General features: G+C 48.1%; 1 protein-coding gene across 1 annotated transcript in view; it reads right to left on the bottom strand.

Moving 5' to 3' along the window:
- Ccdc6 (coiled-coil domain containing 6) overlaps nucleotides 1–27,851 on the bottom strand; it is a 100,504-nt gene that overhangs the window by 19,329 nt on the left and 53,324 nt on the right. Inside the window, exons 3-6 of the mRNA XM_038343043.2 lie at nucleotides 23,121–23,249; nucleotides 8,341–8,444; nucleotides 6,259–6,419; nucleotides 669–825 (exon numbers count right to left, since the gene is read on the bottom strand). Coding sequence (XP_038198971.1) covers nucleotides 669–825; nucleotides 6,259–6,419; nucleotides 8,341–8,444; nucleotides 23,121–23,249 — 551 coding nt within the window. The remainder of the gene's footprint in view (nucleotides 1–668; nucleotides 826–6,258; nucleotides 6,420–8,340; nucleotides 8,445–23,120; nucleotides 23,250–27,851) is intronic.

Here is a 27,851-nt window from a genome sequence, read left to right as displayed (position 1 = left end):
GAGAGTCATGGGGGATGAAATTGATCCAAATCTAATATACACGTTTGAAATTATCAAGGAATTAAAAGAAAATCCTGGCATTGTGTACTGACAAAGGAGGTAACATAAATATACTAAAGGGGAAAAATATCACTAAAATGTTTGCAATTCAATTAAAGAAGATTTGGAGGAAATCCTGCTAAATGTGCCTGTGGTATTTGTATCCAAGTATGTGAACTTATTTATTCCCGTTACCAGAAATAGGAACAGCAGCAAATGTATTTCTCGAGTACTCTGCTTACATTTAAATACCAATGTCGAAGATTTAAAAAACAAAACAGATGTCAGCTTTGCCTCCACTCCTCTCCCTCGCCCGCCCGCCATTGCAGAAGGGCACTTTCTGCTCCAGCGTAAGCAGAGGATCCCATCCTGCACCTCTACAGCGAGCATGAGCTTTAGCATGGGGTATTCATCACCATGAACCCAAGTGACATTTAAGCTCTGCCCTTCTAGAATGTATCATTTTATAATCAATTTATGAGTGCGGGTTTTTGCCTGCATGCATGCCTGGACACAGCCTACTTGCCTGGTGCCTGTGGGGGGCATATGAGAGCCCTGGATCCCCTGGGACTGGAGGTATAGGTGGTGTGTGTGGCCGGTGGGGGTGGGGGTGGGGCACGGACGCAAACCTTTCGTCATCCATCTCCAAGCTGGACTCGCTTTCGGAGAGCTGGCGGCACAGCGCTTCCCTTCTCTCCATCTCCCTCTGAAGCTTCCGCTGCAGCCTCAGGTTCTCTTCCCTCATGTGCCGCTCCTCCTCCAAGTACTGGGCCATCTTCTCGGAATCTGAAAAGCCACAGCTCGCAATTAAACCGCGGTTTGTGCAATCATTACCCCACCTGTGGAATGGGCCCCCTCCCCTAGCGGGAGTCCAGGGCTTAAAATTAATCCTTGGCGTCAAAGTTCACAAGTGAGTTACAGTTAGCGAATGATCTAACAACAGGCAGTGTTGGCGGGCTAGGTGTCTTCACATTCACAGGACAGTCAAGACTTCCTTCTCCTCCATGGTAGAGGCTGGGAGAGAAGGGAGCCCAGTTAGGGGAACAGGCTGCCTCTCCACTCTAGATAGGCCCCTTGGGAGGTGGGGAGTCACCCACCGTGCATGGTGTGCTAGATGCTCAGATAACATTCTTGTAAAACAGTTAACACACACAGTTAACGACAACTCTTCTCCATGAAGTGTATGTAAGCCTCACCCAGGTGTGCGTGGACAACCTTCAGAAACTGCTTCGCTCCTCAATCATGTGGATTCTGGAGATGGAACTCGGGTCCTTGGGCTTGGTGGCCAAGTGCCTTTACCCACTGAGCCCGCCTGCCCAATAAAGGCTTCTGATAACAATTATTCAATGATTTCCAAGTATGCATCAGAATATACAAAAGCTCTTAAACTGTATTTCTTAATGTAAGACAATTGTTTTGTCTTAAATTATGTGTAGATGTGTGTCTGTGTGTTAGTATGTGCAGTAGAGTGCAATGCCCATGGAAGCCAGACTGACGTCCCGTGCCCTAGTGCTGAAATTACAGCTGCTAGGAACTGAAATGGGACAGCAGTAAGCAGTCTTAACTGCTGAGCCATCTCTCCAGTCTGGACTCTCCCTGTTTCAGGAACTAAGATACTCAGATTATTAGACACCATTATGTAGACTAAACACTAAATCTCTCGGCTGTTTTGAATACAGCCGGAAACCCCGCCGCCTAATCCATATGCAAAGTCTTTTTAACTGAAGTGATGCTAGGAAAACACTTACAAAGCTCACTTTTAATATGGACAGCTTCAATTAAGTCTCCCCAAGCATGCCTGTGTGCAGACTTCTCACCGAGAGCTACAGGAAGCACCAGGTGGCCCTGGGTGGACCTGATGTTGCTCAAACTCAGAGGACGACTACAGAGCAAGTTCTCTTCCCCAGACAAAGTCTCCCAGGACAGTGACTTAAGAGGAAACATCGTTTTTCAAAGAAAATCGCAATTCAGGCTGGACATGGAATACATGCCTGATTTCCCAGCACACGGGGTGGGATGAAGGGGTGGTTAAGGTTGGAGAGTTCAAGGTCAGCCTGGGCTACACAGTGAGACCCCCGTCTCAAACAAGCAATAGAACAGACAAAACTAAAAGGGGACACGGCAGAGGAATGCTGAGATAGTAACTTATAGACAAGGTCACCTCAGGTAGGACTTCAGGACTTCCTGCCGACACATCTATTTAACTCAGATATACTCGCAGGTCCCAAGCACAACTTCTCCAGTGTCCGGACCCTGGCACAGGAGGCTGGAACCAAGGCATTCCTTGGGTGCCCTCTGCTGGTCACTGTCACTCCCTGTCTAGTGTGTGTGTGTGTGTGGGAGGGGGGTGTTTGAATGGCCCTCATAGTCTAGTACTTCCTGAAACCGAATCACAGGTGCCATCCAGTGAGGGTGGCAGCTGAACCAGTTTCAAAGCAATGCTCCCACAGGCGGGCTGCTTTCCATCCCCTTCCCAGCCTACTGACCACAGGGAGTCTGAGCCCAAGGCTTAACCCAAACTGAGAACTTGAGACCATTAACTGCTTGTGACAGGGATGGAGGATAAGGGGCTAACTCCACAGCTACAGCAAAGGGGGTGCAAGCCATCTGACAAGCAAAGTTGGAGACAGAGGAGAGGACGGGTCATGGACACACCGTCCTCTAAAGATGCCTTACCGAAACCAGCTGAGTGATGCTGATGGCCTCTTTGGGCCAGGCTTTTTTGTCCTGGGGGGAAAAAATCACACTAGCATTTCACAGATGCCTTCAGCAAGATCTGCAGGTCTTTTAAAGACCAAGCAGTGCAGTGAGTAGCAAGGGATGAGAATAAAGCATCCTTCCCTCGGAGCCGACTAGTCAAGCATGAATGAGGAAGGAGAAAGGGGGCTGGGAGCCCTGGGAAGAAGTGATTAAAAACACACTGCCTAGCCAGCCCAGACAAACTGGCATTGAGAACGTTTTCATTTAGCTCACCCGGTTTATGGGCTTCATGCAGTTACCTATGATACACCTCAGAATGACTAGGATTAAAAACGAACATGCCAGCGTAATACAGTCTAGTCCTGGAAGAACTCCGGAAACCACCCAGTGCTGGCAGGAACGATGGTGGCACCCACAGGCTCATCCCCAACAGGCTACTGCGTGACACAGCAAAGACAAGAGGGATTCCGTAGGTGTGATGAAGTTAAGGATTCAGGATGGCGAAATAATCCTGGATTATCAGGGTGGGTGTGAGATAATCATAAGGGTTAGTCAGTGAAAAGGGGACCTGAACAGGGAGAGGACATGGGAGTGGCAGCCCTACAAGAAGAGCCAAAGAGGTGGCATAGATGGAACCCCAAGTGGCCCAAAACAAAAGGGGAGCTTTTATATATAGCCTGTGCCTAGGCTTGTTGCTGCAAAAGTGAGAGAGAACACACTACACTTTTTGAAAGACTTCCACGGTCTTGATGTACCATCCAAGACAGAACACTGGACCCCTACTTGCAATGCGCTCCAGGAGAGAAGTAAGGTGCATGACAAGCATGCTCACTGCAGCTGGAGTCCAACCAACAGGGGTCACTTGGGCCTTGTGAGATGGCCCTTGAGGTAAGAGGCTCCCACCAAGCCTGCTAGCCCGAGCTGGATTCCTCAACCCACATGGGGAAAGGAGAGGACTTACTCCCACAAGCACTAGGGAGGCAGAGGCAGGTGGATATCTGCGTTCAAGGTCAACCTGGTCTACAAAGTGAATCCTGGGATAGTCAGGACTACACCAAAATACCCTGTCCTGGAAAACAAAACAAAGCTGTTTTCAAAAAGAGGGATGCAAAAAGTCATCCTCACGGCGCAACTCTTGGTACAAAGCAATTTCATATGCATGTACACACCTGCAAGAACACTAGGCATGTGCCCATGCAAACTGCTCGCCTGGCAGGCACAGCGAAAGGGAAGCCCTGCCCCCATGATATTACTTCAAGAAAGACATGTCTGCAAACAAACATCAGGAGGGTAGACCCCTAAAAATGCAAAGTGACCTAGACAAGTTCAGAAACCCAGGACCCTGATTTCTACTCCACACCTTGGCCTTTTCCAAAATATTAAGTCTAAATTTCAGAAGCATTTATTCTGCAAATACCACGCGCAAATGTCAGCTGAGATTAGATGCAGCAATAAGGAAGGCAAACACCCTTCACAGTGCCCCCTTCCTAATTCAGAGCTGCAGGGAGGGCTCCTGCACAGACTCATTAGCACATCAGACAGATAAACATGATTACAAAGGTCACCTGGCCTGACAGGGTTAATTGTCAATGTGATACTGGCTGGAGTAAACACTTTTGTCTTTTACTCCCACATCAAAGTACTGAAACACTGGGCACCAAAGGAATTGGAATTTCCCCAGGAATCTCACACTGGGAGAAGGAAAATGTGACAGGCGGAGGGGAACCTGTCTCCCCGGAAGAGATTTCATGCTCTACAGGATGAGACTGAAACCCAGACAAAGATGCATCCATGATGGGTAGGACCACACTTTAACCAGGACTGACTAGATGTTCAATCCCCGGTCCAAGGGAAGGATGTTTTACTCTCATCCCTTGGCACTCACTGCACTGCTTAGTCTCTTAAAGGCCTGCAGATCTTGCTGAAAGCATCTGTGAACGCTAGTGTGATTTTTGCCCCCCACGACAGAAAAGGCTGGCCCAAAGAGGCCATCAGCAAAGCTCAGGATAGCTCAGCTGGTCTCAGTAAGGCTTAAAGGACAATGTTAATGTCCTGTCCCATCCTGTCTCCAACTTTGTATATCAGATGGCCTGAACCCTCTTTGGTGTAGCTGTGACATTAGCTCCCCAGCTTCCATCCCTGGCTCAGGAGCACTTGAAGGTCTTGAGTTCTCAATTTGTGTTGAGTCTCGGAAACAGTTGGGGCTCAGACTCGATGTGATTCATAAGCTGGGAAGGGGATGGAAAACAGCCCGCTTGTGGGAACAATGTTTTGAAACTGGTATGGATTTATGCAAACGTCTATCTCACTTCAGGACCCTAAACACAGACTTGGGAGTTTTGCTTGATTTGTCTCCTTCCCCAGTGTGGCCAGTGACTGACTAAATCTTCCTTTTCTGCTTTCCACTATGAATTTGGCTTTTCAATTTTTAAAAATTTATTTAACTTTATGTGCACTGGCATCACCTGGATCTGGAGGTACAGACAGTTGTGAGCTGCCACATGGGTGCTGGAAATTGATTCCAGGTCCTCTGACAAAGCAGCCAGTGCTCTTAACCACTGGGTTCTCAGGCCCAGAATTTGGCCTCTTTATTGCCTTACAAAGGACAGGTAGCCAGACCTGACTTGGGGTTAGAGGTCGTGACCTGCTCCCCCAGTCACGTTCGGTAACAGAAGCACGTGGAACGGGGCCTCAGAAAATTATGTGGGAAGGGTTATTTTAATTATATTCACTGATGTGGGGTGATATGCCCCGTGAGTGGCACCGTTCCAAATCGGCTTTCCTGAGGTTCAGGGTCAGAGTCAGGCCCTGGTAGGCTGACGGTGCTGTAGTGGATGGCCCCACACTTGAGTACCTGGATAGCATGAGTGGGGTTAGGGAGTTAAATAAAATGCGGAGACCAAGTCGGAAGTGTGGTGATGGAGGGTGGGTGTGGCTAGAGTTAGGGGGAGAACAGTGACTATAATCAAAATAACATGAAATACATATGTTCATGTGTATGTATATACATATAAAAATACATATACACATATGAAAGATATATGTATATCCTTTATATGTATTTTAGAAAGGTAGCTGAGCAGAAATATGAATTAATCAACTCTTCTGTTTCCAACCGAGGGTGTGATGTGACCAGTTCCTCTGTTACTTCCCATGTCACAGGAGCTGTAATCTGTGTGCCAAATAAGCACATTTTCCCTTAAGTAGAGAATTTTATCTCAGCAAGGAAGGAAGGAAGATGCCCGGGAACCCGCTAATTCAGTGACTCCCTCTTGAGATTATTACAAGTATCTTCTGGAAGTATTCTAAATTATCGGCCCTCCCCTATGATAGCTTCCTTTTTAAAAAATATGTATCCCGAGATGACAGGGACATGCGTACAAAAGCCTACGCATCACTAATAAAGCACACCGTGAACATGACTACCACAAGCTCATTAGCAAGCACGGGGACTGACGTGGGCTTGGTACACGCACTGATGCGGCAGACAGGAACTCGAGGGGACGGGAGGCCACGTACGCTGTAACTGGGCTGCTCGCAGCTGCTTCTTCAGCCGCTCCACTTCATTCTTTAAAAACCTGATATGCCTCATCATGTTCTCGGGAGAATCAATCTCCATGGAGATGTCTCTAGGCGATGGTGGGGCAGACACAGGCTGGTCTAATTTCTCCTGTAAGATTCTTCACAGCCAGGAAGAGAAGGAAAAAAAAAGAAAGAAAAGAAAGCAACAATGAAGACCAGTTTGCAGCAAAGACTACACAACATTCGCGCTGAGAGCTGGCCTGAAAAGCATCCGTAGGACAGACTGACGCCCGTCTGTCTAGCTCGCTACCTCTCTGTCCATCCTCAGCTATAATTATCACAGGTCAAACAGGCGACACAGCAAGATCTCATCCCTTTTGTTTCTTGTACGTTCATGTGTTAGTACACGTGCCACCTCCACGTGGAAGTCAGAGGGCTCTCTCAGGTGTGGCTCCTCCCTTTACCCCTGTATGTAAGGAGGTCTCTTGCTCTCTGCTGCTAAGCAAGGTAAACTGGCCCGGGCTTCTGGGAATTCTGTCACCACCTCCCATCTTGCTTTAGGAGCACACTGGGATTACATGCATGAGCTAGCGTATCTACTTTGATGTAGGTACTAGGAATCTGTGCTCAGGTCCTCGGGCTTTGTGCTACACATATGACCCACGGAGCCACCCACCCCTGTTCCTTCAGCTCTTTGAGTGACCCTGGCAGTCATTTGTAACTATAAAGTCTGTGGAACACCTTTCTGGTTATTATGCCCAGAGTCCAGCCAACATTTAGACACTAGCTGACTATGTGGTTAGCAAGCTGGCTGAAAAGGATACTTTGGGTGAAATTTAGGAACTGCTATGAATCACAGTGGAAGAGGAAGTCACTTACAGCCAGTAAAGCTCCTCTTCATAAAAACCTGTGGTGAAGGTTTGGACAACTGGGACCAATGATAAAATGTTAAAAAAAAATCAAATCAAATCATAATTCTTCGGTTAATAGCTGGTGCACTCAGCTATTATCGTTCAGATGTAACTTAAAAATAAGGGTCAACAGCATTTTGCCTACAAAATGACCATTTCTTACAGCAAGTTCAATAACAATGCAATTATATGTACATAAAACCTCAGCTGCATTCCAAACGGGCAGGCTAACTGCAACACTCTAACTTCCTTCCGTAAGCTGCTGGGGCTCCTGGGGTTGCCTTGTGTTTAGTTGTTTACCTTCCAGTTGGCCCAACTGCAAACTGACTCTCCTGTCGGTCTACCCTAGCTGAGAAAATTAACATGTAAATATGGTCACAATCACAAAATAACTGCCTAATTCAGATTATCAGAACTGCTACCATAATGCTGACTGCCTATGGCTGGAGGAAGTCTCCTAGACACATATTTCAAATTTTCACTTTTCTTAAACTCTGAGGTTGGTTTGGTGTTTGTAATTCTACATATGAACTCAGAATAGTGTGAACAGCGCTTTAAAACCAACGCACAGGCTTCTGGGAGGCAAACAAAACTCTGGGGCAGGGAACTAAGACTCAACTTCAAAGGAAACTGGCCTTTACCCCACACAAAGCTCTGAGACAGGATCTTCCTGCCATTCTTATAAGCTCTGCCCCTTCCAACCCCAGAGCACAGTGCGATCAAAAACGAGGACCAAGGCAATCTGCAACAAGGCCACTTAGAAAACATCCATTTTGGGGTGACACTTTCTATCTGTACACTGAACGCACAAGCATTAAACATCCATAGGTATTTATTTACAATAGGCTTAAAAGCAAATGGCTAGCTATTTTTCCATCAAAATCTTCCAACTAAGTGAATCCTAGACACGTGCACTAATTAACAGGGGAACTGTGGCACTATGGTCGACTCTGACTATGGAGGGAAGAGAAAAACAAGGCACAGGAAGGAGATCACCAAGAGAGAGAGATCAACATTTACTTCCTTTAACAAGTTAGGATGGTGTGTGTCACCCAAGCAATTCAAATGTCCCACTGTTCTCCACAGTAACAGCCAGGAGTCCTCCAAACTTGCATACCCCCACCCCACACGCATGCACAAACACGCACACAACCAAGGCTAAGCAAACCTCTTTTCAGCTTCCAGCTTATCCATCCTCTTCCACAGCCGATTCACCAGAGCCTCTTGTTCTTGTTCCAGCGTGTTTTCCAGGTCAATCTTCTCCCGTCTCAACTAGAGGAAAGGGAAGAACTTTACTGAGAATGCCAGAGCACTGGGGCATCCTTGACTGGATCTAACCGTGAATGGGAAAGAGATGAGGACAGAGTTGGCAGAATAGCTTCGGAACGACTGGGTGCTAGATCAAACTATTTCCTATAACTGTAACCACTGCAGCAAGACAGCCAACCCCGGCACTAATTCACCGCCATAATTAGACTTCTCTCTGGTTCTTGAAAAGCCGCGAGAACCAAGTAGTTATGATCACAAACCTTGAGTCAAATGTCTGGGTTCAAACCCGAGCTCCACCAACGGTCAGTTAGAAGAACGGGAAGTTATGAGATGTAAAGGAGAAGCCTAACGTCTGGGTGACCGAGTTTATATGACTTAACTTAGGCATCAGTAATAGGTGCACTTAGAATTGTGTGCTCAATATTAATCACTGTCTCTGGTTGTTTTATCCTGTTCTAGCCGCACAGGGCACAACTCCACAGCCCCCTATTCTTGCCGGTTTTCTTTCTTAATACTGTCAGTATTTCGGTGGTAATATACTACTAGTTTTGTAAGCTATTCCTTATTACAAAATAAGGGGGCTTCATTATGACACCTTCGCACACGCATAGACCATGCTGTGACTGTATGCACCACAGCCCCATCACCCTCCTCTCAGCTCCCCTCATCCTCGTGTGTTTTGTTCATTAACAAATTCTAAACGTCTAGATTCAAGATTTCGGTAAACACCGGCGGTTGTTTCGGACCCTTGAACGAGCCAGGATCATACAGGAAACACAAAGTATTTCATTTGTGTGGAGGAATACGGCTTTGAGGAACAGCTCAAAGGTAACACACAGGGAAGAAGCAGGGTCAGGGTTCTTCAGGAGTACCTGGTGACACAGCAGGGAGCTCCATGAGTCCAGGGCATCCTGACTGCCAGGTCAGACTGGCTTCCATCTCACAAAAATACCAAACTGTTGGGTTATCTGTAATTATCTCCCCTACACCTTTCTCAGGTTTTTGTTTGTTTTGTTTTAAGTTCAGGTTCCCACAACTGGCACCCTCTCACCGGCGGTCAAATATCTACGTATCAGGCCAAGCGCCACACCTCTCACCAGGTTACTCTGCAGCCCCCAGAACCCATGGTTACAGCTGGTCGGCAGAGAGTGCGTTTGAAAAGCCGCTTCCTAATTAAGGCTTTCAGTGGCATGCCCAATTCTTCACTGGGATTCAGCAGCTCCGCTTCTCATTTCAGGTTCATTAACGGCGGACTGAGAGCCCTATTAGACTCCCCCAATAAACTTGGAGCTTCCTCAGTGGAAAAGAGTGTATGAAAGTATCCCTGGGACATGAGCTCCCCTAGCCTGTCAGGCTTGTATCTGGGAGGGGGGCGGGGTACAGAAGGGGCAGGGAGGCCCAGCTCCACAGTGCCTCCCCCTCCCCTTCCATTGTTCATGTCCCTATTAGAGCAGACCTAGAGGACCTGTAATCCCAGCACTCAGAGGCTGAGGTGTGGGGGCTGGGGGACGGGGACGGGACACTGAGAGTAGGAGGCCCAATCTGAAATGAAACAAAATGCATGCTAAAATAAAATAGAGGACTCACACTGGGGAGGAGCCAGGGGAAAGAAATGCTCAGTAACAAACCCAGTGAGAACACCACCCTTTCCTACCAGGCTCAGTTGGGAGGCGCACAAGGATTTTCCCAATCCACTCTGCAAGGTTTAGTCTAAGCACACTTTCTCCGGTACCACTAAGAGAGAAGACACTCTGAACTCCAAAGATCGTCCTCAAATAAAATGGGGAGAGCAGTCTGTTAGAACTCAGACATTACTGATCTATCAGACATTACTAACCTAGGCATCACAAAAGAAGCCAAAAGGAAGACACAAGCAGAACAGACACAAAGTCTATTACAACGGAGCTTCTCCCAAAGTGGTCTGGGGGCCAACGGGATAACTCTGTGGACAAAGGCGCTGGCTACCAAGCAAGGCAACCTGAGTTTGCGCCTCAGGAACCAGATGGGAGAAGAGAACTGACTTCTGGAGATTTTCTGCATGCCATGGGACATGCCATCTTCCCCCACATGAGTAACTGTAATTTCTTTAAAAAGAGAAGGAAGGAAAAAAGCACTGAGAGGGCTGGGAGCTGGCTCAGTAGATTAAATACTCACCATGCAAGAACGAGGGCCATCATCTGGGTCCCCACCATGCACAAGGCAGGGCAGGACACCTGTAACCCTGGTACTCAGGAGGTAAGAGCACCGGGGCGAGCTGGTCCCTGGGGCAAGCTGGCTAGCTAGACTGAGCAAATCAGCAGGTTCCAGAGTCAGTGAGAGAGCCTGCCTCAGTCGATAAATTAAGTGGAGAGTGACCAGAGAAGACACTTGCCTCCCCCACCTCATGAAGGACTAGGTATTCAAGTCTGAAGCTACCACATAGCAAGACCCCACTCACACAAAGAACATAGGGAATATAATAATCTATTCAAATACAAGCCCTCCATCAACCAGACACTTAGCCAGGAGTCTTTTATTTTTGGTTTACTGAGAAGATGACAAAGCCTAAGAAAACAGGAGAGGGATGGGATCACCTAAGTCCTTCCAGAGAGGTTGTAGCTGAAGGTCAGCCCACTCTCACCGCTAGTTCTCTTAATACACATATGACCAGGCATCCATCAGAACCACTTGGAAAAATAAAAGCACCACTATTTAGAAAATGACCTCTCAGGAACCAGCTGTGTGTACTTCACAGCTGGAGGGGAGACATTCTGTAGGCTGTAGTCCCTTCCCTGTAAATTAATCCGGCCTTTGCATACACACCAGAAGAAAGTAGCTCAGAGGATGCTTGAGGGGACGCGGCAGCTGCTGACAGTGCAGAGTGGCCCTGGCTCAGTGGCGCAGCCTTCACAGGTTAAAGCTGCAGAGACAGCCAGAACTGAAGCACAGCCTCGGCTGTTTTGGGGTGGTTACTCGGCCCTAGCAACTCTCCTCCTAGCAGGGAACACCTCTCATTCTGCACCCCCCCCCCACATCCCGCCTTCCAGAAAACAGTCCTTAAAAAGAACAAAACACACAGTCCATTTGTGTTAGTCCAGATTAAGACTCACCCCACCTTTATCTGATGAACCAATCAGCAACCATTTTTCAGAACTAAGGACAGGTCCTAGGGTATTTGCACCCCAGAACTCACACACATGGCAGCTTCATGAAAGTCAACCAGCAAAGAGTCAGAGGAGGGGAAGGATGGCCACTTTCAAGTCCCAGAGGTTACAGCCATCACTGCAGGTCAGTGACAGACTCCAGAAGCTGAGAGTGTTTCTGTACTGAGAGCGGACTGAAGGGGTGGGGGTGGGCGGGTGTGTTTAACGAACTATGCAGCATGATAAATAGTCCCCTGGATGAAATGGTTGTCTCTTTCCCACTTCCTGCCTTATCCTATTTTTAAAAATGAACATCTATTTTTTTGTCATAAAAAACATTTAAAGGTATCTAATTTTAGAAAGCTGCAGTTTCATAATAGAAACAATACAGCAACCACCAATAGCAACCCAACAATAAACTGGTGTTAATTTGTGGGTATTAAAGCACCTTTCAGGGATCAATCACTTCTCCTACAAGGATAAAAATGAGCAAAGGTTACCTCCCTGGGAGACATCAAGAGAGCCCAGAGTCAGCTTTGTATAATACAACCTCTCCTCTTTTCTCTCAGAAGAACTTCTAAAACAGTGGTTTCAACCCACGGGTCACAACCCCTTAGTGGAGCATCAAATGACCCTTTCACAGGGGCCGCCTAAGACCATCAGAAAACACAGATGATTTACATTATGATTTACATTATGATTCATAACAGTAGCAAAATTAGTTATGAAGTAGCAACGAAAATAATTTTATGATCGGGGGTCACCATAACATGAAGAACTGTATTACAGAGTCACAGCACTGGGAAGGCTGAGAACCACCGCTCTAGAGTCTGCCTGCCTCTACCTCCCAAATGCTGGGGTTAAAGGTCATGGGCCACAACACCCAATGGGAACTTTAAAAAAACAAACAACAAAACAGACATGGGTCTCCCTTCGTGGGGTTTCAGCACTCTATTACACAGGCTGGCATGCTGGCTGGTCATAACTCTCCAGGATTTTTTGCCTTTTTGACCAAGTAATTACTGTGGTGGGAAGCAGGCCGCAAACCACTGGGTATGTGTCCTTTAGCTATGTCAAAAACTCAGAGGAGGGGCCGGAGAGATGGCTCAGTGCGAAAAGCACTTGTTGCTCTTGCCTGGGGACTTGAGCTCAGTCTCCAGCACCCATATCTGATGCCTCACAGCCCCCATATCTCCAGTTTCAGGAGCTTCCATAGCTCTAGTCAGGCCTCCTCAGTCACTACACACACACACACACACACACACACACACACACACACAAAATAAATCTAACTCTAAAACGTCGGTAGACAAGTTCTTACAAAATATCATATGGGCAATTTTCACAAGCATCAGCTCATCGTTTACTGTTAGGGAGGCTGGCAGGTAAAGAACAACATGCAGGAGTCCGTTCTCTCGCTCAAACTCAGGTCGTCAGGCTTGGTGGCAACGCTCTCTCACACAGAAACAATCTTGTTAACCCTAACGTGTTAGGAAAGTAAGACCAAAGAAATTTCTTGAGATATACTGTATCCAAAATGCAAGTATCCTTAAAATAAAATCATTTCTTGCGTCTACATTCACCCCCCACTGCCCTGTGGGGCTGCATTGAGTCACTCACTCATTTTCCAAATGCACACTGCTCAGAATCTTTCTACGTCAATCAACATCCAGCAGGATCTCGGCAGATTTCCGATACATTTCAAATGATAAGCAGGCAATCTCAGGATGGGCACTCTGGATTTTATTGCCTATAACACAGCCTCCTAGTGTCATTTATTTGACTCTCAGGGCCTGATTATTCAATGCACACCATTGGCTGACTAGACACTCCTTTCTTCTACACAGGCCCATGTGTGAACCGGCCCATGTGGAGACATGACCTGATGCTAGTGGAAACAAGGTTAAACGAGGAGGACCACAGCTGAGTTTTGTACTTAACCGAAGTGCAGATGCCATCAGGGGCCAGGGGTCCCTTTAACTGCTATAGGACACACACCTCTCTTCCCCAACCTCTCAACTGACACTGGGACATCTCGGCAGCTCAAGAAGACAGGACAAATGAAGTGACAGGGACGGCCAAAGCTTCTTGAGAGAAGGTAATGACCCCAGTGCCTCTACATCCAGGGCACAAAACCCTATGCGATCTTCAGCATGGCTGGAGGTTTCTCTATCCCTCTCCTGGAGGAGCAGCGGGTATGACTCTTTTTTTCGAGTCAGGGTTTCTCTGTGTAACAGCCCTATCTGTCCTGGAACTAGCTCTTGTAGACCAAGCTGGCCTCGAACTCAGAGAGATCCGCCTGCCTCTGCCTCCCAAGTACTGGGATTAAAGTTGTGCACCACCACTGCCCAGAGGATATGACTCTTGTACCCAAGCTTTGGAAGAAACTGGCACAGCTCCAAAGGTCTGCTGACATCCAGTTTTTCTTTTTTTCTTTTTTTCGAGACAGGGTTTCCATGTAGTTTCTAGAGCCTGTCCTGGAACTAGCTCTTGTAGACCAGGCTGGCATCGAACTCAGATATCTGCCTGCCTCTGCCTCCCGAGTACTGGGATTAAAGGTGTGAGCCACCACCGCCCAGCCTTGACACCCAGTTTTGAAATGATATACATTGCTTTAGGAAAAAGAGAAGGGGAGGAGATGAAGAAAAATTACCAACAGCAGCTGGGGGTGGGGTTGGAAATACAGGCGCTGTTCTGGTAGTATTTTTGTGATTTTATGTATCTTTTTGTACTTGTTTTCCAATGTTCTTGGGCAAGCAAGGGATTGTCATTACAATGCAAACATTGAGTATAATAAAAGGTTTTAAAACTTCCATAATTTGAGATGAATGCTTGAAATTGAGTTTTAAAACATGTATGGAGGTCATGGGATTTTATCTTCTTGGTTTTTTGTTTGTTTGGTTTTTCTGGTTTTTCAAGACAGGGTTTCTCTGTAGCTTTGGAGCCTGTCCTGGAACTAGCTCTTGTAGACCAGGCTGGCCTCACACTCACAGAGATTCACCTGCCTCTGCCTCCCGAGTGCTGGGATTAAAGGCGTGCGCCACCACCGCCCGGCTCAATTTTATTGTCTTAATGCAGGGGGATGCTCAGGAAATAAAGCTTACTTTTCGACTCTTCATGCTTTCAAAACACACAGGGACCCCCCTCCCAGGCCCTTCCAGCTGCTGGAATCTGCAAGGACAGCTGTGGATGTGAATGGGATGCTAACAGACCTTGTCTGGTTCTCATAGCTGTGGCTGGAAGATATAACTTGTTCTCCAACAACCACAAAGCCAAAGACTTCTCTCTTGTGTAAGACACAGGGACACCCCACGAGCGCACTGGCCTGTAGGCACTCATCGGTGCTCTTGTCCCACTCACACAAGACACACACTCGGGTGGCTATGTATTCGAGCCGCGTGTAGGGTGTCAGTTCCGTTTTTACAATGAGCCAGTTACCTTTCAGACAACATAAAAGGTGTCGCACACGAAAAACCCCAATTTCTAAGAGCAAGAATCTATCTCAAATGTAAACTTAAGAGTGTATTATTAAACATTTCCCTGTTTCGCCGAAAAAAAAATGAACCACGGCCAATCTCAGATAGGAACTGGTGGGGGAAGAAGGGGGTTGGTCAATAGAGAGGTATTTAACAGGAAGGGGGTTTGATGACGAAGGATCACTGATAGGGATGTAGGTAATTGATGGGGAGTAAGAAGCTTGGCAGGATGGCATCGGGAGGTAGGGAGGAAGGGGTTCACAGGAAGCAGAAGTACTAATAAAGATGGGGGTGGTGGATAAGTATTAAAGGAGGATACATGGGTGCGTAGAAGTAATCAGAATGTCACGTGTGTATGCGTGAAACCGCCACGTCACAGAAATGATCAATAGAAAATACAATCTTTTCCCGAGGACTCCAACGCCACCCATACTGGCCTTTGTTGTTTTCTGCAGCTGCAGATGGCACAGGACAGGACACTCGGCAGTGTCCTCAGAAGCTGGGGTCTCATCAAGCCTGTGAGTCACCTGTCAGGGCTAGGAACTGAGGGTAACACCATGGGACACTGTTAGCACCGAGGTATGGCCAGCCTTGGGACAGCTAAATGACTCACTGTTAATGACGAGCTTGTGCCCTCAAAATCCCGCTGCCACAGCCTGTCTCTCTCCTCACCCTGTGAGGGAGAGGGAGATCATTTACCACGTTCACCAGCATGTCTGTGCAGTCTGCTGGCACTGGCCTGGCTGCCTCCTCCCCCGTTTCTGCCTGCCAGGACGTCTGTTTCCTCACTGGAGGAATGGACACAGGTGTTTCTCTCACTGGTCTGGGTCCCGTCTTCTCTGCCTTCATCTTGCTGTGTCCCGGTCTCCTCTGCTTCCCTCCACAGCAGGCTTCCACCCAGCACTTCATCACTGACCGCCGGGGACCACTTGTCATCCCAGAGCAAGGCTCCAGGCCAGGAAACTTCTGTCATCGTTTCTGGGAGACTGTGACTTATGGGGGATACGTGGTAAAGACGTGAGTTCATAGAGAATCATGCCATCCAATCAGCACAATGGAGGTACAGGCAAAAACAAGTCCAAAGAGCCAGGTCACAAGGACATACAAGGAGAGAAACCTCATAAACTGAAATGTTGGTGATTGGGCTGAGGAAGGGGTAAGATATCTATTGATAGGCTCTTGGAAAATAGGCAGCCCAAATACCCAAAGAGACAGGTAACAACTTTTTTTCCCTATTCTACTTTTTTTTTTTTTTGAAACAGGGTTTCTTTGTATAGCCTTGGCCATCCTAGAACTAGCTCTGTAGGCCAGGCTGGCCTCGAACTCAGAGATCCACCTGCCTCTGCCTCCCGAGTGCTGGGATTAAAGGTGTGCACCATCATCATCGGCCTTGTTTCTTTCTTCTTTTTAAGATTTGTTTTATTATGTGTGTTCACACTTATGCCTGTGTGGATGTATGGGCACCTGTGTGCAGGGGTCCACGAGGCCAGAAATGGGTGCTGGATCCCTCAGAGCTGGAGGTACAGGTGTTCATAAGTTAGCTGCCTCATGTGGGGGGTGATGGGATTTGAACTCAGTCCTCATGATTAGGCAGCAAGGGCTCTTAAGTGCTGCACCATCTCTCGAGCTCAACAACCTATGTTGCTTAATGGCAGCAGCTGTGATACTTGTCCCTGGGAAAATAATCACTGGGTCGGCACAGTGTCTGCCCTTCCTGATGGTCTGCAGAGCTTACGAGACAGAAACAACTGAGCCAAGTATGGAATGTTACAGGACGCCCGGACAACATGTGCAGACGCCTGGCTCACTGGAGGACAGACTGGAAGGCCCGGAGGGGCACAGAAGACCGTGTTCTAGGCAGAGGGAACGAGATCAAGGAAGTTCTAGAAACAACAAGGCTTCTGACACATCGGAGCAAGCTTTTCCACCTGCAGGTTGCAGCCCGCTGCCGGATTGTGAAACTGGTCTCATCTTTTGTGACCCACGTCTTCTAAAAACGAGGCAGGACTGAAGAATCGACGCTCGGTGTGTGAGCGCCTCCCTTAAGTGAACCATAGTCATCCACAGTGACACCATAGGTGTGTGCTGGGTTATCGTGTGCACTGAATCCTCCTGCAGCAGAGGAGAGTCTCCACCTACATGGAGCATGTGAGAGGTGGGGGCAGGGGAGTAAATACTCCCCCAAACCTACAAATTAGATATTATGCCTGCTTTACAAAAAAAGTCAAACTATAGCCTGGGGTCACGGGGCTCTCATTCCAGCACGGAGGGTGAAAGGGCTCCAGGGAAACTTCTGGAAGTTACTTTGGCTGAAGAGTGGGCATTATAGTTGTCGATGAAACCAAATGACTATACCAACCCAGGATCTGTCCTTCACACATGGAATCTGAGAGAGTAGGGACACCTCACATAAGAAGACACTCAAAATTCCATGAGTAGCCGGTGGCGTTACATGGGGCCAATTGTCCGAGGGAGGTGGGTAGGTGGTGTATTCAGGCATCTACACTGGCCTGTCCTTGGGGTTCTAACAGGCTACATCCTCAGTGCTCGCTCGCTCTCTCTCTCTCTCTCTCTCTCTCCCCCCTTCCTCCTCCCCTCCCTCCCTCCCTCCCTCTCTCTCCCCCCTCTTTCTTCTCTTCTGCTGCTCCTGTCCCCAGAGGCCGGTCTCCCCCTTCCCCTAATAAAAATCCCTCCACGAGAACTCTGCTGCACAGCATCTTTCTTGTGCGCGCTGCTTTATTTAAAAATTCCAACAGGTGGGAAAGAGGGAGGGCAGGCAGGTATTTGGCCCGTGGCAGGCAGCTGTGTGTCATTCAAGTGTGAACTGAGTCACATGACTGGATTTACTCCACTATTTTCCTGCTTCTTCACTTGAGCATCTATGCTGGGTGTTGGATGCCACTGTTTCTTTCACTGGTCGATTTTGTGTTCCTGGAACACAACACCCCAAGGCAAGGCATGCAGAATCAAAGTAAGTCGATTAGGCATGCAGTTTGGAGGGTCAAAGTCTAAGACTGGGTTCAGGTCTAAAGAGGCCCCCTGGCTTGCATCTCAACATGGCGCATAGCATCACAGCAGAAGGATACTGGACAGAGAGATAGGAAACCAGACACTCAGGACTGGAATTCGTCCTGCTCTTTGACAGCTGTCTCTCTCCAGCACCAGAACCACAGCACTCTGAAGGTGGTGCCCCCAGTGACCTAGCTCCTTCACACCAGCTCCCCCGTCTCTAGGGTTCCAGGCCATGCCAGCAGCACCACATCGTAGCACGGCTTGGCCACATCCAAGGCACGACATTTCTCACGAGACAGTTTCCTGAGCCAAGTGCAGAGAAGGCCCTGGGAACTGGGGAGCCGGGCTTCACTAATAAGCTATCGTGTGACTTGCCTGGTAGACAGGTGAGGACAGTCTTATCCAGCTGACAGTAAACACTTTGGGATCAAGAGTCTTAGACACAGAAAAACAAAACAAAACACAACACAACTTCTAAATGTTGTTACTGTCACCTGAGCAATGTGAATAGCAAGCAAGAGACTTAGTGACCAAGCTGTCGCTGTGGGATAAAGATGGAAGGACTCGCAGGCAATGGACAGTGTTTGATATCAGCTCTAAAGGCATGCTGGCCGGACTAGTCCACTTTAGTACTGTGGTCAGTAAAGGCCTGGCAGGTTTCTATTGCTTCAGCAAGTTCCCATACACCTGCTTATAAATTCTCTTTGGCACTGAGCATTTAAAATGTGAAATAAACCCTAACTGGATGGTTATGAACGCTGTGGGCTGTCTGAACAGACAGAAGTTGAGTTCCCTGGGGGACAAACAACGTATTCCCTTGTCTAGAACACCAGACTGGGGACGCTCCCCTCGCCTATTATGTGTGACCTGCGTAACAGGAGAAATCTTGGTCCCCACCCCATCTCTCTGATTCCATCTCTGAGAAGGGAGCCCAAGTGGGCTGGACCACTGACAGGCCAAACTCATCTGTTTCTGAGGGGCAAGTCCCAAGACCCTCCTCCTCTGCAGAACGTTCTGGAGGAGGTACATCAGGGACAAGAGGATACAGTGACAACTTCTAAAAGCAGATCTGATGTCCCCATAGGGTGTGAGGACATTTACCTTCCCAACAACACGGCTTCTCAACTATGAATACACACACTGCGACACAAGTACCAGCAGTAGCTCTGGTGGCCCAGGCACCATACTCATCGGGCTGCTACCGAAGAGAAGACCAAGCACTACTCATTAACCTGTCAAGAGGAAGCCCTGACTTTCAACGCCATCAGCTGAGAGCAAAGGCCTTGTAGAAGCGAAGTTAAGCATGGCCTCCAGAGGGGGGAGCCCGAGAACACAGTTCGTGGCCAGGTAAACCCTGCTTTAAGAAGAACAGAGGATGCACCTCTTAAAAACCATGACAGCCCAAGCTGCACCTTCAAATGAACACAGAACAGCCAATACAAAGTTCCGGCAGAACGGCTTCCAAGAGCCCTTCCTCAGGTTCATCCACCAAATGTGAGCTATGCTAAAATTACGTTTTATACAATTTTTAATAGTGATCATGTGACCTAGCAATTTTCATTTCAAGGTAGGTTTAAGGTCATGCAAGTAGGGGTTTCTTGCTGTTCACACAGTAAGAAACACAAAGACAAAAAAACTGTACACACATCTTTGTAAAACACTGTAACAGTTCACCCAAACACGTACTAGACAATGAGTGGATGGGTCAGACGCGGTGTACCACATACAGTGGGAAACTATTCGGCTAGAAAAGATAGAAGTGTGCAGACATGGACTGCTATGCTAAATGAAGGGTGTCTGTCTCAAGAACCCACGTATGATGTTAGTGGGAAGAAACACCTAGAACAGGCATATCCCTCTACAGAAGGCAGTGCTGTGCTTAAGGGGAGCGGGACAGGCAGGTGAAGGGTGTGGAGCTTCTGTTGGAGTCCATGGGACTGCTCTAAGGACGACTGATGATGTCAGCACAACTGTAAACATACTACATGAAATGGTGATCCGTGCATTACATCTCAATAGAACTGGGTCTACAGGGGGAAGGGGGCAGGGCAGCAGCTTGGGCTAGTTTCTGAATGCCCATTTAGCATGCTGGAAGCCATGGTGAATGAGTTCAAAGTCACTCTCAGTCACAACAGTGATACTGAAACCATCCTGGGCTATGTGCGATCCTGTCTTAAAACACAGAAGAAAAAAAATCTGAAGAGAGGAACCAGAGCCACACCTGGTTCCTTTCACATTCATAGCAGGCCCTGAACACTCCCCTACCCAGCTCTGTCTTCTAACAGGGAAAGGACAGCTCTCTTGTGTTCAAAGCAACACTCAGGCCTAACCATGATGTGTCTGTGAGGCTGAAGGACAGGGCACTCCCGCTACCCGCAAGAAGCTATGGCTTCAACAGTGGCTGGTTGTTAGAACAAACAAAGGTGCCCACCGCTGACGGTGACAGCCATGCATAGGGCATCAACAGCACACACCGCACAAAGCCACTCTGACAGCAACAGACAGCACAGCACCCCACAAAGATACATAGACGACAACCACAGAGCTGACCACAGAGCCCCTCAGGTGGTGCTGCAGACGCTCCGAAGAAACCAGAACATCCCTCTCAAACACTGGTTACGATTACCTGCGGTGCAAAAGGATGCAGCAGAGTTCTTCACACTTAGCCACCAGACCCACCCACGTGAATGCCAGAGACATTTCAGACAATGTAACACCTCTCCACTTTAATTAAAATATAATCTTGACATGACTCGTCTCAGATTCCCCGCAAGACACACTCTGCTGGGTCTGTTCCTAGTAACACACAAGCTCGCAGACACAGACAGTGTGCACTGAGCTGTTACTTAAACCTGCAAAGAGTCCAAAGGCTGAGAGACAGTGGGAGGGATCATCCCGGCTCCAGTTTTGCCTTCACAGCCCCTCTGTGTAAGTTTACTCTAAGACTGAAGCATTCCATCCTGTAGCAAACTCGTTAAGCTAGAAGGTAAACAACTCAAAATAGCTTCAGAAAGTCCCAGAAACTGATCAGATTCTCTAGGACCCTCCCTGCCAGAGTCAACAACAACAATAACAACAAAAAGAGAGAGTACCCGCCCTCGGACTCAAGGAAGCCAAGCTACAAGGAAGACTTGAGACCAGACCAGCTCCCTGGAAGCAGCAGCAACCCTCCGACCTGCCTGGGAGGGGTCTGGACCAAGGACACTCTCCAGACCTGTGGAGCTGCCTGGAGGCTGTGCAGTGTGCTCCAGGCTGTTCTGTCAGCTGTCCCCCCCCCCCCCACCGTGCTTGGTGATAGGCTGTCTTTGAGTCATTTCTGCCCCTGTAACCCCTCACCTGTATTCCTGCATGCAATCTCAATAAAACTCACTGGCTCACAAAGCTGGACTTTGGTGGCATCCAAATCTCGCCTGCTGTGAGTTCCCTATCTGGGGTGAACAGACACTGTGTCTCCCTGGAGAAGTTTTGTCACACGATACCCCTTTCCCCACCTCCCCAAGGCTTGTGAGAGATTACAGTCCTCTCCTGCTGATGCTAGCTTACTTTCTCTACCTTGTGACCACAACTGACACCCGGGCAGAGGGTCACAGCTTATGAACACACACCAAGCAGAAGGCTGCTTAAAATACGGGCCACTGACATCATAATGTCCCAGCTCAGTGTGCACAATACTGATACTGTGAGACTCTTACTGGGCCTCCTGAGTGTCCCTCAGCTAAATGGTCTAGATGCCTGGGACCTGTACTGTGGAATAAGACACAAATCCTCAAAGGTTTATCCTACAGTGCCGTTTGTCTATTATGGCAACGCAGTAGGTAAACACTGGAACAAAGCGTTTTAAAGCTGGGAAAACGTGCCTTCTAAAACTTATATATTACATCATCTTCCTTTCAAAGCTGATTAATAGAAACAGAGTACTCTAGATATACGTATGAAACAACCAGCATTTGGGAACAAAATTTAACAAGGAAGGGATGAGGACTTTTTAAAGAAATCATTCAGTCCCACAAAACCCAGGCACAATTGGTTGGTCCCCTCCTTTGATACCTTTGTGTAGGGAACTATGTGGATAACAAGAAAAAGAAGTTATTGTTGGAGAAAAAACACCTCTCATTCCCATCCTGGCTTCAACTCAGGCAAACTGTGAACACCCAGACCTATAGAGTGACAGACAAACAGGCCAGCACAGGGATGGACAAAGAGAAAAGATGCAGACGGAGAGAGATCACAATACTAGCACAAATGTAGCCAGATCATCCTATGGTTTTAGGCATCTGCAAGACGGAGCTGGGATGTCTTAACCCGCCTGCTCAGCTTTGCGTGGAAGCCCAGAGCCACACACCGTGGATGGCCTTTTATAACGTGCCTTAAGGGAAATGTCACCTCAGGCCACTGAGTGAGAAAAGGCATCAAAGGTCACAATGCAGGGGACACAGCTGCCTGAATGGAAGGATGATGGCTGCCACAGCTGTGTACGACATGAATAGAAGGACCAGATTATACTTCTAAGGCTAGCTCTGGAATGGACACCCACAGCAGCCTGTCAGACAAGCGGAGGGGTCCAGTGAGACTAGCCACCTTCTGTACCTCCCCCAGTCTGCTGCTCCCCAGTTTCAGCGTTCACCTGGTTTTGTTTGCTAAGGGGTACCTGGGGCTCAGAAGTGGGCACAGTTCATCAAAGTCATCCTACCCAGGATGAGCTGACCAAGTCCACCACTCCTTTACCAGTCTCTACAAGGCTAGGAATGTGGGAAGATATCCACCGTTTCTTCTGAACAACTCTTGACCGTGGCTTTGGTCCCCAGAAGCCCGCCAGAGGACTGACACAGGAACCATCCTGGCCTTAGAACCTTTCCCCTCTGCTTCAGAGGAAAGGAACCTGACATTTCTGTCATGAAACAGGAGCTCACAGCTCAGCTCCTGAAGTGCACTAACCGTGGTTGAAGCGAGAGAGAGAGCGTGCGTGAGGGGATGAACAGGGAAATGGGCTGAAATGAGTCCCTCCTTCCTACTCCTCTGTGCCTCTCCACCCCGTGGTGAGAGAAAGCAGGGAGGGAGCTGGGGCTCACCTGCTCTAACGTGAGTTGCTTGGAGATGGTGTCGTTCTCCAGCTTTTTAATCTTCTTCATCAGCTTGTTGACCTGAAACTCCTGCTCCTGCTCCAGATGCTGCTCCAGCTCCGCCTTCTCATGCTGCAGCTGGAAGACAAGAACAGGGGTGCAAACACTGAGCAACTCAAACGCCATCAACGCCTTGCAAACCCGGGCTTCCAAAGACCCCTCCGCTACAAGGCCACTCACAAACACAACAGTGCCTACCTGTGCCCAGGCGTGCACAACTCGTAGCAGATTCCTTGTAAAACACGGGGCGTCATCCAAACAGTAAATACGTAAACCATAATCAAACCCGGTTATCTATCTATTCTAAAAGAGTTCGGTGGACGTCTCTACAGGGAGGAATTGGGAATCCAGGAATCAGAGGAGAGGGATGCTTTAGAACACGTACTGCCACCTCTTTTAAGTTATACATCATGGACAAGAAGACTAAGGACTTCAGGCATAGGCGTGCCAATCAAGAGAAGGTAAGCTCTCTTCTTCTGCCTTGAGATTTGGGTTTGAACTGACGTCGCCAGGCTTTTGTGACAAGTGCCTCTGCCCGCTCAGCCTTCTCACGGGCCCAAGGAATTTTCCATGTAGAAACTTCACACTGCCAGCCATTAAATTAACCGTAACCTACTCAGATTTGCATCATGTCTGTAGAAAGAGATGTCACAATCCAAAAATACACTTAGCAAATTATTCGGAATTATGCTATTTCCCAAGGTGCACGTAAGCTGGTGCTGGCAAAAATCAGCAACATCAAGTTTTCTTTGCATAATGAAATCATCACACCTCCTACGTCTTGCTAACGAACCCGGGGTGTGTATGTGTGGGGTGGAGGGACTAGGGCGGGACCTCTTATATATGCAATTAAAAGTTAATGCTACGGTGTTAAATGTGAAAATTTTACATAGTTTAAATATAAAACCAATCTTTAAAATCCAAAAGGAAATTAAAGAAACCCAGGGGTCACAAGTGAGGCCAGAGTTCTCACTGATAACCGGTCATGATTTCCAGCATCTCATGGATGGGTATGTTATGACTACGGGTGAAAGATCAATATGCATACAGACAGAGCTTGGGTGTAGAATTTATTGAGATAAAGGGAATGGGGAAAGAGAAAACAGGAGAGAGACGTGGGGGGGGGGGGAGAGAGGCAGAAACAGAAAGCTGCCTCCTCAGAGAAATGGCAAAAAGGAAGAGTGGGAGTAGACGGGGTTTGCCTCTTAAGGGGCAGGGTACTGTCTGCCATGCCTGCAGGCATGAGGCAGGGCACAGGGCATGATGCATTGTGCCAGGTTCCCAGGGGGCAGGGCCAAGGTGTGCCTGGATACTAACAGGGTTGGGGCATCAGTGAGACACAGACACTAATCTATAGTGAGAGTCAGCCCTCTGCTGCAGAACCCGGGAGAGCTGACAGTAATAATGAAGTTCACAGAGTTTAACTTCTTTCACTGAACGGTATGTTCGGCATGAGCAGTGGGCCCAGCCCAGCTCACTCACCTCCATTTTTATACGGAACACAACAGCTCACTTAAAGGAGGAGGACAATGCACCTGGAAATCAACAGAGCTCAGGAACCACACCCAGCCCTTGGCCCCATCCCTCAGCAAAGGCAGGACACACCAGGAAGGCTGCCTTCAGACTCTGCCTCCAGTCGTGCCGAGAGACATGTTTGGCATTTGGAGAATCAAAAGACTAACTCCAAGAAAAATTACGCCAGCCACTTTCCCTCAGGAGGGGACAGTGGGCAACTGGGAGACCCAGGGCCAGATCACCCCCAAAGGGATACACACTCACATCTGGCAGGGTTTCTACTGTTACTGTCTAAAGGCACCGGCTCAATCTGAGGTCATCTTCCACCACGAGAAGTGTTGTCCGAAACAGCTGCTGCATCCTCCCTCCCCACAAACAAGCTGGTCACCCTTGCAGGGACGCAGAAAAAATAACAGAAAGCAGATGTGAGGAGATGCTTACAGGGATAAATCTATTCTTAGCTCATTCTTGAAAACTCAGGTTAAGTCCATGCAGTCGTTAGGACTACAGGAGTGGCCAGAGCCCAGGCAGAGCTTCTGAGCGGCAGACTCTGAAAAACAAACAAGGGCTGCCCTAACCAAATACTGCCATTCTGCAGTGCAGGTATGATGTGGGTGGCAGGTAAACCCACTGTTAAGATGTCCCTGTGCCTTAAAACAGACTGGCCACATTAGGTCTGTCTGCGAGTTAAGGACAAGAGGCACTTAAGTCTTAAACCCTTTAATCCATTTGCATAAAGGTGTTTCTAAATATATCCTCCGACATGTTTTTCAACTGCAGGCATTTTATTAGCTGAAAATGGCTCCTTTAATTTGTCTTTCTCCTTTTTCCTCTGAAAAGAGTATTACTGCTTCTGCCCCCAGGTAAATTAAAACAATAAAGAATGGAATCTAACCCTGAAAAGCTTCTGGCCCAACCCGCATCATCTGTCAGGGAATGTTAAACCGAGAGGCTCTGGCTGATGGCAGGAAATCATATTTAGACAGATGTTCAACTGCTGTCAATAGCCAGCAAGGCGTTTCTGTTAAAAGACGACACAGTGAACTTGGAACAAAGGCCCTACTGCAGCTTCGGTGTCCTCCAGAGTCATGCCCTACGGAAGACTGGAGGATAAAGCTGTCATGACCAGGACAAGGTCCCCAGGTTACACTACCATTTGGAAGCTACCGAGCTACCCCAAGCCACGACTCTGCCAGGGATTCACAGCTGTCATTGTTCCCCAAGGAGAGAACAGAGTAGCAGCCCTTCTGCCACCTCTCAGGTGACAGGCAGATCTGAAGCAGGGCACGGAGTTTCCCAGCGGAGGAAACAGAAGAGGAAAACGTGGCTCAGTGCAGGAATGGCTTACACACCCCCACAGCGATGTGATGGGATTTAAGATGAAGGGGAGTGGAGCAGAGAGGGAGGTGGAGTGGGGAGGGCGAGGGAGCAGGGAGGGGGAAGAGGTGTGTAGGGCGGTGCAGGTGGTGATTTTGAAAATCTCCAGTTTGCCTCAGATAGTCTGCCTGAAATAGAAATTATAAATTATCCGTTTCAGGCAGATTCAGAACCTGAAGCCCTCAAACGCTCCAAAGCCTGAAACTATCTGAGCACTGAAAAAAAACCTCTACAGGTAGAAAGTGTCACACCTGCCTTCATGCAGGAGTACAACTACAGGGGCACTCAACACCGAAACCACAGCCAGGCTGTGTGCAACAGTCACACTGTGTGTTTTCACTTGAGTCCTCTTGTCCAGGATACCTCTGTTAGTTATAAACAGATAATCCAAACTCCTAGAATACCTGAAATTCCTTACACCCAGTGTCACAAGCACTTCAGAAGAGACACTGTGTCTCTTTTGTGCCATTTCAAGCCATTCTGGACGGAAAAGGGCTGGGATGGACACCCTGAATCCACCTGCTGGTTCAAACCATAGCTCATTTCACCACAAACCCTTGAGTGAACCTTGTCAGAGGCAGACCTGAGAGCCGCCACCAGAAATGAGCTCCAGGACCCTTGCTGCTCTGTCTCCCATATGGGTGAGAACCTCCAACTCAACCATTAAATCTCTAATCTCACACGCCCTTCACACGCTGCCACTAAGGTCTGCAATTCTTATGAAAAATAAAATAATATCAAGTAAAGAAAGCAAGCAAACACCACAACATGCTAGAAATCAACTACCGGTATTTCCTTAATGCAACTCTACTGTGATTATTTGGGTGAAAAGGGTTATCTTGAAAACTAGAGTTTAGGAGCTGAGACGGCTCATAATGGCACTTACGGAGGGCAATAGTTCTGTCCCCAGCACCCATATGATGGATGGCTCATAGCCAATTCTAACCTCAGTTCCAAAGGATCTGATGCCCTGTTCTATATCCCCATGTTATGCATGCACATAAAACATATACATACACTCAGGTGTGTGTGCATACATGCACATAAAACACTTTTTTTTAATAAGGAGGGTTTAAGTATACTCTATAGAAGATATTCTCAATGATTACGGAATAACCTAAAACACTTAGCTGTGGTGAATACTGTTAATACTGACAACAGCAAATCTATGAAACTGGGATCACATTACATGACAGGTGTTCGCCTAGCAGGTTTTACGCTAAAACAGGATCCTAGCTGCTCAGGTGGGCCTTGAACATAAGCCTCCTGCCTCAGCCTCTTGAGGAGCTGGGATGACAAGCGTACACAACCACATGACCTTGTGCGCTCAACACCACTTGCTACAGCAGGGATGAAAGCGTGAGCAGCCACAGGTGCCCCCATGGTGTCCTCCGCCAGGTCCCAGGCGGCACAGCAATGCCGTGGGTCTTACCTTTTCTTGATGCAGTCTGAGCCAGCACCTGAGTGTCACCCCAGGACCCAGCTTCCTCAAGGAGACCCGGGGCGCCCCACTCAACAGTAATTCGCCTCTTTGTGTACAACTTCCCGTTCCCCACCTAAAAGACTGATGGCTTAGACAGTCACAGCCTCCTGCATGGGACCAGGTAAAACCTACGACTGGCGTTAGCCACTGGACTGTCTTTCACCTATTCCTTAGGAAAATATCACAAAATGTATGAGAACATTAATCACCTCTCAGGAACCAATTTAACAGCCCTTGACTGAGAGGCAACTCAGACAAACACCATGAGCGCTGGAATCACCCTGAGGGTCTCATAAGAGCACGCT

This window comes from Arvicola amphibius, chromosome 9 (genome assembly GCF_903992535.2).
Source record: "Arvicola amphibius chromosome 9, mArvAmp1.2, whole genome shotgun sequence".
Classification (NCBI taxonomy): Eukaryota; Metazoa; Chordata; class Mammalia; order Rodentia; family Cricetidae; genus Arvicola; species Arvicola amphibius.
Note: the sequence above shows the minus strand (reverse complement) of the source record. Positions and strands in the feature narration are given on the sequence as shown.